Source organism: Petaurus breviceps, unplaced genomic scaffold (assembly GCF_028583685.1).
Source record: "Petaurus breviceps papuanus isolate PSGF00001 unplaced genomic scaffold, PetGlider_PUasm1.0 551, whole genome shotgun sequence".
In the NCBI taxonomy this organism is placed as follows: domain Eukaryota; kingdom Metazoa; phylum Chordata; class Mammalia; order Diprotodontia; family Petauridae; genus Petaurus; species Petaurus breviceps.
The window spans coordinates 30333571-30350111 of NW_027186372.1; the positions used below are offsets into that span (position 1 = coordinate 30333571).

At 41.9% G+C, this 16541-nt stretch overlaps 1 protein-coding gene across 2 annotated transcripts in view; it reads right to left on the minus strand.

The window, feature by feature from the left end:
* Positions 1 to 7769: 7769 nt before the first annotated feature.
* Positions 7770 to 16541, minus strand: part of GRIA1 (glutamate ionotropic receptor AMPA type subunit 1) — a 349553-nt gene continuing 340781 nt past the window's right edge. For both annotated transcript variants that reach the window (XM_069102557.1, XM_069102556.1), the window contains exon 16: positions 7770 to 10913. In XM_069102557.1, coding sequence (XP_068958658.1) covers positions 10725 to 10913 — 189 coding nt within the window. In that variant the 3' untranslated portion in view covers positions 7770 to 10724. The remainder of the gene's footprint in view (positions 10914 to 16541) is intronic.

Here is a 16541-nt window from a genome sequence, read left to right on the forward strand (position 1 = left end):
CTATCTATCTATCTATCTATCTATCTATCTATCTATCTATCTATCTACTATCTATCTATCTATCTATCTATCTATCTATCTATCTATCTATCTATCTATCTATCTATAATCTATCTATCTATCTGTCTGTCTGTCTTTCTATGTATCTATGTATCTGGTATTGATGGTGAAGGAAGTATGGAACTGTGTTTTCACTGTGGAGAGAACTTTGGTGTATGGAAACTGACTCACCTATATTTTATAATCTAAAGAGTTTTTTAGGGGACACCGGGAAGTTAAGGGACTTGTCCAGAGTCCATGATCAGTATGTATCAGGCCTTCCACTCAGGTATTCTTGAATCCCAGGTAAGAAGTTCTCAAAGTTTTTGGTCTTAGGACCCCTTTACACTCTTAAAAATTATTGAGGACCTCTTGTCCCCAAAAGTTATATTTATTTATGTCTATGATATTTACTGTAATGGAAATTAAAACATAGTATTGTTACAAAAATAGTATTGAATTCATAGAACCCTCCTCCTCCCCTCTGTAAAGCTATCAGTGACCCCCAATGGTATCTGGGACACATTTTGAGAACTGTTGCCTTTCAAAAGAGCACATGTTAAAAGAGAGCTAAACCCTGAGTTGGTGCTTTCCTTAGTATAAATTAGATGGAAAGAAAATTTTAAAAGGCATAGCTTTGGACAGAATTTTGGGTAATTATCTGAAGATTTTTATTTTCTATTGAAAACACATCCTTGGGCACATAATGGTTGTGTGACCCTGGGGATGTCACTTAATCTCTTGTGGCCCCAGGCAACTCTTTAGGATGATAAATCTCAGGGAAAACACCCATCTGTATAGGCAGAGGAAGCTCCTCACCAGATGTTCCCTCCATTGGTGAAATCACAGCAGGAGGTCTCTTTCCTCATTTCTTCCCCTCTTCAAAAATGAACACTCAGGTTTCTTTAAGTATAGGGACTCTCTTTCCAGTGGGAAGGGTTTTTATATGCTGTCCCCTGCACTAAATGTCAAATGAATGACAGTGATAGTAAAAGGATTGTAGGATCATTGACTTTGAGCTGCAAGGATCTCTAGAGGTCAATGGAAAGACTCAGTTATCTGGAAAGAGCCTTGGAGATTATTCAGTCCCATCAACTCATCTCAAAATGGGTAAACAGAGACCCAGAGAGCTTACATGACTTGGCAGGAGACAGGGAAGTCATTGTGGTCTGGTTGGTCAGCAAAGGTGGCAAGATCATTAAGATGGGCAGGATTTGGTTAGGAGAGGTGCAGGCATTCCACCCGGCACCAATGGAAAAACTGTTTGCTGGCATGAGCACTCAGGTCCTCAACTTGAATTCATATAGGGCCCTATGGTTTTTAAAGTTCATGTTCCTTTGGTTCTCATAACAGACACTTTGATGATGAAACTGAGGCTCAGAGAGGGGAGAGGACTGATCCCATCGTCTCCAAGAGAGAAGGTGGTAGGGTTGGGTCTTCTGTCCCCAAATTGGGTCCCTCCTTCCAAGACCCCACATTGCTTCTGTCTTGAGAATCTGAATCTTCCTGAAGGAGTCATCCCTGTAGCCCATAAATTGATGTCCTTTCTATCCTATCCCAAGGCACTTTGCTTTGTGTCAAAAGTTGGGTAACACAAGTGTGTCCCAATTTTGATGATTGTTGGAAGTCTTTGGAAATTGACTCAAAAACTTAAAAAGACAAAACTTAGCAGCAGTATCATCCATCCACCCACAGAGAGAGCAAACTATTCGCCTGGCACAGCCCTTTCAAAATATCAGGTTCTTGCCTTCTTGACCTTATTCATCCAATGTTCTTTTTTTTTTTTTGAAGGGGAAGGCAGGACAATTGGGGTTAAGTGACTTGCCCAAGGTCACATGGCTAGTAAATGTTAAGTCTCTGATTCCAGATTTGAACTCAGGTCCTCCTGACTCTGGGGCTGGTGCTCTATTCACTGCACCACCTAGCATCCACTCATCCAAAGTTCTTAGCAGGGTTGTCTAAATCTAGAGTTAGGTTGTGGACAGTGGAAGGGCCAATAAAGGGAAGGATGGGTGCAAATTGCAATGAAAAGCTGGGGCATTCTTAGACTGACCAGGACTTTGTAACTACTGATCCTGAGATTGCTTTTTGGGGGACAGTGGGATGATAGAAAGAATGCTGGTCCCAGTATTCTAAAACCTTCTTGGACACTTTGTATCTGCCTTCCCTCCTTGGGTGACTGATTGAGGTTAATGGTAGAAGATACAACTGATTGCCACTAGTTCCCATTCTGCTCCTTCTTCCCTCCTCTACCCAAATTCAAAACGATGAATTTGTCAATAGTGTTTGCTTGCTACTGCTGCAGCCACTACCGGGTTTGGAGGCTCCCCCCCCCCCTTGGTCTCAGTGAGGACAGCTTCAGATTTCTTGGAATATAGTGGTGACCTTGAACAAGCCTTAGTCTCTCTTTGCCTCAGTTTACTCATCTTTAGAAGAGTTAAAATAGTGTTTGCCTTATCTATCTTGAAGGGGGTATGGGTACTAAAAGTCTATTATAAATTGTAAAGCCTGGGACAATGTGAACTATTATTATTACAGACATATACTGATATGAAGCTAGGATAAAATGAACATTTAATCCTAGATTTAGAGTTGGGGGAAAAACCTTTTAGAGGTAATTTAGAGCCCTCTTCATTAATTTCCTCACTATATGGATAGTAGGGCTCAGGGATGGTGACTTGTCGAAACTCATTCAGTGGAGAGCTGAGATTCAGACCCAAGCCTTTCTACTCCCCCATATCAGCCTCCATTTGTTGAAGTGAATGGAAGAAGGAAAAGAAGTCTCCAAAGGCAACCTATAGGATCAGGAAGAAAGAGGACAGTGGTTTTCTGATCTTGACTTAATGAAACTAAGAGATAGTTAAAGGCTTATTGCACATATATGAAACTAAGGTCTTTTTAAACATCAGCTCTAATGGCCAACTTTTTCATTATCAGACACAGGTGGGACATCAACTTGTTCTTTTAGAACTGTAGAATGAGGGTGTCAAGTGAACTGGGCTCCAGGCCTGGGATATAGCAATTACTTGGTGTATGAACTTGGGAAAATGACTTCCTCTCTCCGGGCCTTCGTTTCTGACTTAGGAAAATTATGTGAAGTGAAAAGGAAGAGATCTTTGAAGCCTACCAAGTTCTGATGCATGTGGTCATGACTTCAGGAGACTGCTGATGAAGTATACCACCTACTTCTTGGCAGAAAGGTGATGGACTAGTGGTGCTGAATGGGGACATACATTTCCAGACATGGTCAAGATATGGAATTGTTTTGCTCAGTATAGTTTTTTGTTACAATGGAGGTCTTCTCTTTGGGTGTGGGTGAGTCAGTGACAGTGGGAGTGTAAAAAGAAAGGAAGAAAAGAGCATCAGTAAAATGCAAAAAGTCCACAAAAAGAAAAAAACAAAATTCAGAAGGGAACACAAGCGGCAATGGTGTCATTACCATGTTAAATTTAATATACATTTAAAAAAACAAGCTGCATGTAACAGAGGTTCATGGTTTTGCATACAATCCTCTTTTTATTCTTTGTATATTGAAATGTTCATATTTGCAGATGAATGTTAAATTCATAATAAAAAAGAAAGATTAAATTAGTGAAACAGAAGATGTTAGGATTAGACTAAATGATCAATAGTGTCCATTCTGGCTCTAAAATTCTGTGATTCTACTCTACACTAAAATGTTATGAATCTGTAACTAGTCTTTCTCTGGAACTCACCTGTTATTATATCTAGGTTTTTAAGAGAGATGTCAGGAGAGGCTAAGGGTCATCATAGAGGAGATCATCACTCTCCCACTGAGTAGGGTTGATTCATTTTTTCCCCATCATCCTCTGCCAGTGGAAAGCTACCAGCTCTTATAAGATTTATAGTTCCTAAAGTAACTAGTTCAAGACAAGATAGGAGGCTGCAGGTGTATGAGAGAAAGCTCAATGTGGTTTGACTCTAGTGCCATCCTTGAGACAGTATGGGAGACTAAAAAGAACCTTAGTTTGGCAAAGAGGAGACTTGGGTTCTTGTTCCCGCCTGGCCACTAACTTGCCAACACTTTCTTTTTGGGGTCCCTGATTAGTCTCATCCCATTTGAATCACTCCTCCACATTCCTACTAAAATTCAGATCTGACCATCTCACTCATCCACTACTACTTAGAAAATTCCAGGGCTTCCTATAGGCTCTGGGATAGAATGTAAGTTCCTCTATTTGGCTTTTAAAGCCTCTCACAACATGTTCCAACCTATTTTCCCAGCCTAATTGTATATTACTTCTCCATTCTTGACTCTTTGCTCCTTCCAGACTCACTTCTCTGCTCTTCACTTATCTCTGTGGCTATGTACTAGCAATCCCTATGCCTAGAATGCATCCCCTCCTCACCTTTGCCTTCTACATGACGCCTTTACTGATGCCATCTGCTGGTTCTCTTTCTCCCAAACTACTTAGTGTTTAACTGTTTTGTATTTACTTACATTTTTTTCTCTTTGTATTTATTGTGAGTATATCTATCTCTATACACACATATATACTTGCTATTTCCCCATTAGAATGCAAGCTCCTTGAGAGTAGGAATGTTTCATTTTTTTGCACTTGTATAACTAGAGCTTAGCACAGTGACTGGTAGGTGCTTAAAAAGCTTATTGATTGACTGAACTTGAGTTGGGCTGAGTGATATCTAAGTTATAACTAAAGATATATATACACGTATATATGTACACACATAAATTTTTATTTTTTTTGCGCTCCCTCCTATCTTGGCTATATCCAGGGAGGGTGGAATGGCCAGGATGTGATAGGATTTGAAACCATGCCATAAGAGAATAAGTTGAAAGAACTGGGAATATTTAGGTTAGAGAAATGAATATGTGCATGTTTGGGTGGGATTGGTGTGGGATGGAGGTGGTGATGGGAGAGGTGGCAGGGTATGGGGCAGGGAAAAATCAGTATCTTCACAATTAGAGAGTTATATGAGGTAATCTCTAAGGTCCCTTTAAATCCCACAATTCTATCCTAAATACTTTTTTTTTAATTTTTTTTAATCTAAATACTTTTTTTTAACAATTATGATGGACTATGCGGAATAATCAAGACTTAGCAAACAATATTTCATTGAAATGGTTTCATCTTAAAAAATACAATTATACAAACAAAAACATTGTCAAGCCACTTGCTAAAAGGCAGCATGCTGTGGTGAAAAGAGATAGATTTGGAATCAGAGAATCTGATTTTAAATCCAGCTCTGGTACCCTACTTCCTATGTGATTCTGGGAAAATTATTTAGCCTCTACAGAAATCCCATTCCTCATATGTAAAAATGAGAGGAATGGACTAGATGACCTCTAAGGTTCCTTCCAACTTTAAATCTTTTATCCTGGAATGTGGTAAAAGACCCATCCTTGACTTGACTGTCTGGAGGATTCCAAGTCATTTGAACAGGAAGGAGATTTATTTTGGTTTCTGTGCATGAAAAGCTCCTAGCTGGCTACGATTTATCATATTGGACTAATAATGGCCCGAAGTAGATAGGATCGATAGGTTAGCTATTCAATTCCCTGCTTCCTGCTTGTCTGAAGTGGGTAAGATGGAGGAACAGAGAGGTGTGGGAGAGGACAGGTGGCATCATGGGCTCCCTGGTGCCATCTGGGTACTGTAGGGATTAAACAGAACTGTCAGTGCCCAGGTCTGCCCACACTCGGCTGCTACCATGTGTCCCTCACCTCCCACTCCCAGTCTACCCTACTGCTCATGGGTTGGAGTGTTTTTTCTTTAGTCAATTTTTCAATTTGTCCTGACTCTCAAAAACCCTTTCTGATTTCCCTCCTAAGATCAAGGCCCACATTTCTAAATGAATACTGAGCATTTCCACCTGTATGTTCTTCTGGAACTTTAAGCACAATATGTCCCTAAGGGAAGTCATCACCCTCCACCCTGCCCCAATTCCTGTCCCTCATTCTGTTATCAACACCATCATCTTTTCAGGATGACCCGAGTATCATCCTGTACTCCTTCCTCTCTGCCTCCTTCTTCCTATCTGATTAGTTGTCAAATTCCCATTGGTTATTTTTTTGGGGGGATATCTATTCCCTCCCATGCCAATGGCTACCTTACAAGTTTAGACTCAGTCTTACTTGGACAATTTCAGTGACCTCCTAACTGATCTCCTTCTTTCCTGCCTCTGGACTTCCCATTCCTCCCTACATACCACTACACATTAATCACTTTCTAATATCACTTTGATTTTATCACTCACCTATTTTAAAACTTTGATTCATTCTCCATTGTCAATTGAACAGAATAAAGATTCCATATTGGACCATTTGATGGCAACTCACCTTTCTATAGTGCTTTTAGGATGACCACATACTTTCCTCACAACCTTCTGAAGTAGAGAATGAAAGTCTTATCATCCTTTCTTTATACATGTGGGAACTGAAGCTCACAGGTGAAGTGGCTAGCCCTGGGTCACACATGCCACCCTTGACTATCCCAGTCCCCAGTGATTCATAGTGTCCTCCTCTGAACTCTTTTAGCACCTGCTGTGTGAACGGTTTCCTGCCTGCCTCTCTGAGTCCCCATGGTTTTGTCTCCCTTTAAGGAAGGATTGATGGTAAACATCAAAACTGTCAGCTTCACTGTCTAGGAAAGAAAATGACTTGACTAGAGGGAATGAAGATTCAAGCTGGGAAGCTTTATAATCAAGATTAGAAAATTGAAACAGGCCACATATACAACGAATGAGAAATATAATTGCTGCTAGACTGTCCCTCAGGGATAAAGAGGCATATGCTTCTCATATCCCGCATAGTACCTCAAAGGAAACCTAGGCACATAGTAGGTCCTTAATGAATATTTATTAAATGGACAATGAAATAAATCAATATTTCACTTAAGGGAAGAAAGAGGAGAATCAGTATGTCAATCAACAAACATTTATTGAGTATTCATTTTTTTTGTCTTTGTATTCCCAGCACTTAGCACAGTGCCTGGCACATATAGTAGGGGCTTAATCATAGATTTTACACCTGGAAGGGACCTTACAGGTCATTGAGTCCAATCCCTTCATTTTAGAAAGAAGAAAGCTGAGGCCCAGGAAGGTGCTCAAGGTCACACAGCTTGCAAGTGTTTGAAGAGGGATTTATACCCAGATTTTCTTGACTCCAAGTCCAACACTTTATCCACTACACCATGCTGCCTATTCAAATGTGAATGGATTGATTGACTAGGACCCAGGAGATCTAAGTTTGAGCTCCTGCTTTGTTCCTAACTTGCCATGGAGCTGTGGGCAAACCACTTCCCCTCCATGGGCCTCGATGTCCTCATCTTTCACATGAGGGGTCTGGGGTGGATGTTCTCACACGTTTCTTCTAGCTGTAATATTCTATGAAGCCCAAATTAAAACAAAACCAGAAAAATCCAGTGCCTTTTTCATGGTATGGAACAAAGGGCCCAGGGCTGGGGTCCAGGAGACATGGGGCCTTAATCCCACTTCTTCCAATTTGTACTTTCTGTGCTAGTTTCTTGCTCTCAGTTTCCTCTTTTGTAAAGTCAGAAGGTTGGACTAGATGTCTAACCCTAATTCTGAGGTGGTCCCTAAGATTTCTTTAGACTCTAACTCATCTATCTCTGACAATCGCTGTTCTTTGACACCAGTGTGTTAGACCCCACAAAGGAAGTACTTTCATGTTTTCCCCCAATTTCCAACCCCCCATTTCCCTTGGTAAATACTGGACCAAGCTGAAATTCAACCTGAAACCATTTATTTGACTGCTAATTGTAAGGCAGGAGTGGCAGTCACCAAGGGAGATTCCATTTAGCTGCAGCCGAACCAAACTGCCTTAGGGGTAACATTGTCTCCATTTGCAACAATTTTGGCACTGAATGGACAAAACTGAATAGACAAGTGTGAAAAATAGATCATGGATCCACAGTGATTTAATTCTCAGTAATATTTCCATTTTATGCAAATAATGGAAAGGAAAAGAAAAAAAGGGATCTAAAAAGAAAAGAAAAACAAGAAAAGAGAAGGTATTTCAGTGTTTGATCACACAAAAATCCTTTTGCACATCTGCCAAGAAAGTTAAAACAAAGAAAGATGTTAAATAAAAGCTCCAGGTACCAAAGAGCAAAATTTAATGAGAGTCACAACTATTAAATAGAGATTCCTGCTGAGAAAAATGTCAATGCCTTTAAGAGTTTTCCCATTTCTCTATTTTTAAGAAAAGTGTAATAAAAATACATATTACAAGTTAACATTTTTCTTGCTTTTTTTGTCCCATCCTTTTTTGTTTGATTGAGTCACAAGATCCTGTTATCCCAGGCGTTCGGTCCTAGCCCAGGAGGTCTCTCCCTGTCTGACCATCTCTCTGGCTGGTTCAGTGGGTGGAGAGAGGGTGACTGGATGCTCTGGCCAAAGGCAAAATGTCTTTGAAGAGCAGTGATAGGGAGGTGGGGAAAGGGGGTGGTTATTTCCAACTCCACAGAAATGGCATATCCCCATTTCCTGTCCTGATCGGTCCCAGTGGTGTTGGTGGGGGCAGTGCGCTGGGAAAAATCTGGAGGGAAAGTCTCCCGGCAGTGAATATTGGAAGTCCATCTTGGGTCCTTGTATGTGCCATGCCCACGTCAGACACACTGTACAGAAAAACATCGCTCGGATTTGACCTCAAGAGGGCACTCTTCACGGCTGACAATGGTCCCTTGAGGGGTGTGGAAGAAACCTGGAAATGTAGGGGGCATCCACTGAGAGACCCCAAAGACAAGAGGACAGGCATGCTGTGCCATCAGGTAGGCACCAGGTGTCCTTTAGCTTGCCAACTGCCAATGATAACCCTTAGTGGAGAAGACATCACATGTGGATACCAGGTCAGCAGATGCTACAGAACAGGTCAGAGCGGGGTTGTCATTAAAAGTTGTGACACATTACGGCACCGAGTCATGCATTAACAAGAATGACTGTAGGGTTGCTGGAAGCCAGTTACACCGACACAATGGTTGGGTGGCCCTAGGAGAAGCTTCATAAAAGAGACCCTCCACCCTCCAAACCACTGAACTCATATGTCTGCTTGGGGCTCTCTTCTCTGACACTATACTTTCTCTGCAACCCACTCATGGTCTCTAAGGCTCAATTATTTCCTTAAGAAAATGAAACTGGGCCTTGTACACCTGCTTAGACCACGGGGGTAGGATTTGCTCACTCAACCCAAATACAAAGTTCCCCTCTGACTAGCAAGCCTGGGATGTTGGGGGCCTGGGGTCTTGAAATCCCCAGATCTATTCAGAAGCTTCCCTCTCCCCAACTTCCTAAAAATGATTCACCCTCAGGCATCACACCTTCTGAAACTGAGAAAAAAGGAAAGACTTAGCTTGCCAGGCCAGCTACTTGTTCAAACAATTTTTTTATTATTTTGTTTTTAGATCTAAGTAAAAATAAGTTACTTGGGTTCTAAAACCCAAGGTTCATACTTAGTCCCTTGTGCTAGGCTTGAGACACTTGGATGGGATGCCCCCTCTGTGCCTTGTTCTAGAATAGTAAGGATTTGTGGTCTCCAGGGCTCCAGACTCCCTTAGCCACGACACTCCTCTGATTTTCTTTTGCCTATGAGCTTCTGCCCCTGCCCATCACTTCCCTGTCCTGTTAGAGGCTCAGGGCAGAAGAAACTGTTCTCCCAGTTTTGGAGACCCAAGCCAACTGTCCCATAAGGTAGAGAAGACTTTTTGCTAAACTCCCTACATGGTTCATTCTCTACCCTCAAGTCTGTTTCTCCTGGCAGACTCATCTCCCTTCAATGGTCAGAAGTTCTTTGAACTCAGACATGCACAGCTCAGGGATGAGCCAGGCCCTGTACAGAACCTAACTTCCCACTTGAGTCTGACTGACTGGCTCTTAAAAATTCAAAGTCATCGTTCCATATGCTCCCCCAAAAAGGGAGCCTTCTGGAATTATCCCTCATCTCACAGTGATACTTGCCCACCTCTTTTTTTTTTTTTTGACTCTTTTCCTTGTATCATTCAGACTAAGTCAGTGCCTTAGTGACCTCTGCCCTTCTTCCTGGGGAGAATGCTGACCACTCTCCCCAGCTATGCACAGTTCTATACCCAGCCCTGGGCCACAGCTAAAGCAACAGATGGCCTAGGGGCCATGGAATGAATGAAGGGCAACTCTGAATCCTCCCCCCATGGTGTTAGCTTGGAGGTTTCCTTTGACTTGCTGGAAACTGGGCTTGGTAGTATGGATTCCAGTCAAGCCTGAAACAAGGAGGGTTGGGGGGGTGAGGAGAAGGGCAAACTGAACCTGCAAACCATGGAGATTAGTAAGGAAAAAAATAATATTGCACATACTCAGACATATTAATGACCAAGTTAAAACAAAGTGGTGCAATCTCCTCATTAGTGATTCCATTTTCAGAGTTTGTGAGTCTGTTAAATCCAGTTACTTTTTTGCTTATTGCAGTACAATGCAGTTATTCATCCTCTTTACTGGGTTCCTTCAGAGAGAAATGGTAACAGAAGCAAAAAAGGAAGGGGGAAAAAGAAAGGAAACTGGATTCTTAGTTCCTCAGGAAAGACCGTCGAATTGTCCTGCTATGGTCATGGTGACTGGTGATGGTTGCTTTTCATTATTTTTTGGCACTGAAGGGTTTGGGATGGGGCTTAGGGAGACCAGCCCTGCTCCCCTGGGGACTCGATCATCTTCTGTTACAATCCTGTGGCTCCCAAGGGCATCCCCGAGCTGTGGCTCATGCATGGAATTGCTTGCATGGATTTGGGGAAGTCATGACTGACGACACGGCCGTTCTCTCCACTGCCTCCTGCCCCACTGTTCCGGGGCAGGGTTGCTGTCCGTATGGCTTCATTGATGGATTGCTGCGGGATCAAACAGAAACCCTTTTCAGGAGGACAGGGGGTTCTTCCCCATGTCCTTGGCAATGACCAATATGTTTCAATAGTCAATTTTAGGTTTCAAAAGGTCCCATGTTTCTTCCCTGTTTCCAATATCTTTCCCTTTTGCCTGGTTCTCCCTAATCCAGGGGCTCACGTGTGATTGCACAGAACTCGCAGGTGGAGAAACACCATCTACCAATGCAGGTCAGAGCTTTCTCTAGAACTCATCACTTTGTAAAGAGTTGGAATAACTTGCATGGCCACATACCCATTATGTATCAGGAGTTCCTGGCTTGGTAGTTTGCTCTCTATCCATTATGCAATACTGCCTTTCTAGTAGGCAAGTCTTTATTTCCACTACCTAGCTGTGTAAACTTGGCTGTGGCATTCTCTTTTTGTCCCTCAGCTTCTTCATCTGTAAAATGGGCAGGATCACCCTTGTACTACTTGCCTTATGGAGTCACTGGGAGGATCAAATGATGTGACTGGCTCTCTATAGGTGTGGGCTACTCTTAGGAGAGCTTAACAAACATTAAGTGAATTGAGGATGGTTGTATTCTCTAGGATCCCTTTTAAAAGAAAGGCCATGATTCTGCCAGGATGCTTATTTTTAATTCCTTCTGTCCCAACCCAGTTACGGTGCTACATATACTAAAAAGTATCTGTAGGCTGGGGGCATCCTCGTACTACCAATCATGCTGACAAGAAGGTTTTCTTTTCTGGCACACCCATGATTCAGCCATGCTTGTCCCATATAGCGCCACACCCACATGAGTAAGCTCTGCCTCCCCCCACAACTCTCCCTGGCCTGGTTTATTTAAATCCCACCCTCTGTTGGGAGGGAATGTGAGAAGTTAAATCAAAGGCTTTATAAATATAACTGAGATGTTACAACCCTCGAAATATGAAAATGGAAACTCAAGGAATTAGCAGCTACTGAAAAAAGATTTTTGAAAAACAAATAGGAACTTTTTTTGAGGGCAGGGAACACCCCACGGCTCCAGATGGATTTTGCTTCGACATGCTATTCTCTGAGTTTTATTTCAGCCAAATCCCTTCTCTAATGAAAAATGATCTACCAGACCGACACTAATGATGCCAGGCTTCTATTCTCAAAGTTGTACTCCCAGGGACATTCCATGCAAGTTAGCAGCACCTGGTATCCATGTCCAAAAGAACAACCACATTGGGTGTTAGTAGAAAGGTCACTGAATCTTAGCAAAACCAGCCAAAGCTTAAACTTTTTAAAGAGGATCTCCAGAGAGGAAAAATCTATAACCTCTTAGGCCCATATTTCCAACTTCTCATTGGATATCCCCAACCGGAATTTCCATGGGCACTCCAGGCTTGGCATTAGAGAGGCACTATGATACAGAGAAAAGTAATGTGTGGTTTGGAGTCAAAGGACCTAGGTTCAAATCCTACTTCTCCTATTTACTATCTGTGAGATGACAGAGCTAGGATTTGAACCCAAATCTCCTTGATGCCTGGTCATTTCATTACAACTTACCACTTTCAGGAAGTTTCCCCTGACTGTTCTGGGTGAAAATGATCCCTCCTTCCTTAGATTTCTGATTGCACTTTCCCTGGACCTCTCCCTCTGCACTGAACCCATTCTCCATTACTTTCCAACTCTGCATATATATCTCCCTGCCCTATCTCCATTAGATGGTAAGCTTCTTAAATAAATAGGGATTGTCTTATAGCTCCTTTTGTGTCTCTAGTGCCTTGTATGAAGCCTAGCCTGTTGTTGGCAGTTAAAGAAATGCCTATTGAATTGAATTCCAGAGATTAGCAGCAATTCCTATTGTAAAATTCTTATATGACAGTAACCAAAATTCTGTATATTATAAAAAACTTATCCCTATGGATAACAGGGAAAAATGATATTTTTTTCTAGAACTTTAAGGTTAATTAAATGTTTTTCTCATAAAACTATCCATGTACCATGTGTTATTCTCTCCATTTTGCAGATTCATTGACTGAATCTGAGATTCGTTAAATGGTTTACCTAAGGTTGAATAATCAATGAAGGGGAAGAGCTGGGACTAGGAATGGGGTTCTTTTGCTCCAAATTTCATCTCCTTCATTTACAACAGATCATTTTCTTCTGCTGTAGAATAAACTTTTCTTATATCTTGTACACAGAGATAGCTTTATCACAGCACAGAGCGAGGGAGGGGGGGGCGTGGCCTTGGAGGCAGGAGAAGACAGGTCCAAGATTTGTCTCTGACATATATTAGAAATGAGTCCATAGCTAACTCACATCACTTCTCATCATTCTAGACAGAGCATTAATATTATAAGATGGAGATGAGCTGTTGGTCCCAGTCACTGAAGGGAGTTTCCACACTAGGAATCTCTTACTCTGATTAAATCATATGTGTACCACAAAAAACAACAAATAAATCTGAAAACTCTTTTACCGAAGTAAATTTCAATAGCATTTTATATACAGAATACTTTTAGTCTTGTTACCTCTGTTAGCTGAGCAGTGATTATTATTGTGTAGATTTGACAGATGGGGAAACTGAGTCTCAAAGCGGTTAAATGACCTGCCTCATTTGTTAAACACTCATGAGAGTAGCTCACAGTCATGGAGAACCTGTCATATATCACATCATTTGACCCTCCTGGTGACTCCAAAAGGCAAGTAGCTCACACAGAGTGGTACAGCCTGGCCTTGAATCTAGTTCTCTGCTGTATCAGTTCAATGTCTTTTCCATTATATCTCACGATGCTCCAAGTGGACTTACTTGCAAAAGATATAGGGCTTTGGAGAACTGAGGGGGTAGAAAGGGCCATAAAAGCATGATTTTAGAACTGGAAGGGCCTCCTGGTTTATTTATACATTCTCTACACCTCATTTTACAGATGAGAAAACTGAGGCTCCATTAAAGTGATTTACCTAAGGTTACACAGATGGTAAATAAGAATCAGGATTTAAACCCAGGTCCTCTGCCAGCAGAGTGTGGGGAAGGCCTAAGATAAATGACAGTCTGGTGGTATGCTCTGTAATCCTGGGGAACTGATACGCAGAAACAACACATGGTAGTTTAGAATTCCACCCACTGACAAGTTACTATTCATAACTCATATTCATTTTACAGATGTAAAGTATTTTACAAATGAAGAAAATGAAATGACTTGCCCAAGGTGTCACAGTTCATAAGTGGTAGAGTCTGGTGTGGAATCCAGGTCATCTGACTGCAGGTCTGATGATCTTGGCCACTACCTCAACCCCAGGACCTCTGCCCTCATGTCTGATCACACTGTGACTCTATTGGAGATTTTATTCTAATCCCTGCCAGTTTGTCTTTTAGACAAAGGTCAGTTAAGGTTGAAAGCAGCCTGGAAGTCTTGTGACGAGGGAAGGGGAAGAGTGTCCTAATGATAGGTTACAACCTCATTAATGACCTCATCAGGGAGCCTCTGCAAAGGAACTGTGTGACCACCTTCGGCTAATGATCTTCCTCAGGGGGCTACCACCTCTCCCAATTGCTCATTAACTTCCAGGGAGCAAGTATGCCAGATTGCCACTGCTGCGCCTTAAATACATAGCCTATTAACACTGCAGTGCTTAATTATGAAAGGGCAGCGACTCTCCTGGGTAGGGCCGGTGGTTGGGGGAGGCTATGGGTTTATTTCCTTTGGGAGCTGAGTGATAAATGGCAAAAACACTGGATGTCTTTCCACTTAAATGATAGCCCCGCAGCCCCTTCTGGCCACTCCTTCCCCAATTGGGAGTGGGGTCCCAAAGACTGGAGAATCTAAAATCTTTAAGAATAGAACTCATCCCCAAGGCCAGAGATTTCCAGGCTAGAAGGGAACTTCAAAGTTGTTTAGTCCAATCACCTCAGTGTCTAGTGACAACTGAAGTAGGTCCCGATCCTTGAAGGTAGGTCCAGTCATGCCCGCCCCCCTTCCCCCCCTAAACTCCAGTGTCTTCCTATTGCCTCCAGGAGCAAATGCAAAATGCTTTGTCTGGCATTCAAAGCACTTCATAACCTAGCCCTCTCCTTCCTCTCCAGTCTTATTCTCCAAAATGTACTCTTTTATTCAGTGACACTAGTCTCCTGACTCTTCCACAAAAAGAGACTCCATCTCTTGGTTCCCAGAATTTTCTCTGTGGCTGTCCCTCATACTTTGAATGTTCTCCCCCCTCCACCCTGACCACTGACCTCCCTGGCTACCTTTAAATGTCAGCTAAAATCCCACCTTCTAAAGGAAGCCTTCCCCAACCCCTCAATTTCAGTGCTCTCCCTCTTTAAAATATTTTCTAATTATCCTGTATATAGTTTGCTTTGTATATATCTGTTCCATGTTAGCCCCACCATATTGTAAGTTCCTTGAGGGCAGGGGCGGTCTTTTGTCTCTTTTTGTATTCTCAGTGCTTAGCACAATGCCTGGCCCATGTTTAGCTTTAATAAATGTTTATTTATTGATTGAAATTGTCCCGATTCTGAGTCATATCTGTTTTTGCTATATCCCACTTCCTTCAACATGGTAAATACTTGATAAATATTTGTTGAATTTTAGCATGTAGCGAATAGTTTTAGATTTGAAGTCTGAGACTCACATTTCAATATTGCTTCAGATTTTGTGTGTGACCCTGGGCAGAACACTTAACCTCTATGGAGATTCAGTTTTCTCATCTGTAAAATGGAGGTAAATAACAATACCTATTGCACAGGGCTGTTAGGAAGCTCAAATGAGAAAAGATATGTATAGTGCTTTGTGAATCTTAAAGCATACCAGGTTAGCTATTTTAGTATTAGTATTATAATTTCATTCATAGAAACAGAGTCAGAAGGGACCTTATGAGCATATAGTCCAACCTTCTCATTTTATAAATGAGGAAACTGAGCCTAGAGATAGTACATATCTTGTGTAATGTTACACAGGTTCTAAGTGGTATAGGTAGGGTTTGATCTGAGATCCTGAGTCCCTATCTATTGTTCTTTTCACTCTCCTATGCTGTCCCTCAGGCTAAACGAGGGAGGGGGTACATTTGGTGTCTTTAGGAGGCAGCTGTGGGACCCATGTTATTAAAGCTAGCAAGTGGTGGAGCCTGGACTTGAACCCAAGTCCTCTGATATCACCCATGATGGCTTTGCTACTACCATTAAATCTAATTGTTACATGACTCTAATGGAGATTATATTTTATCCCCTTGCTGTTCTGAGAAAAGGCAGCTGCAGCTGAAACCAGATTGACAACCTTGTGACATGAGAGAGTGGTAGGAAAAAACAAGAACTGGCATTGATCACATAGGGGACTATTTCTGAACTGAGGGGAGAGTCTGATTCTGAGCACAGGGATTTCAGGCAAAATATCTCACTAGCAGTCTTTTAAGAATGGGTTTGAGATAAGAAGGAAAAGAAAGAATCAGGTGGCAAAATTATCGGTACAAGTCCCTGTCATGGTCTCTTTGGGCCACCGTTTGAGGTGAGCCCTCCTGCTTCTGAAAGCAGATAATTGCCTTTAGAGATAATAAGAATGACTAACTTAAAAACTTTAAGAGACTGGCTGAGTAGAGTCAGCTTATCACCTCTAAACAAGAGAAAATTAAGGGCCATATTGATTAATGAAGACAGCGAAAAGTACATTCTATTAGGTATCTGTTCACTC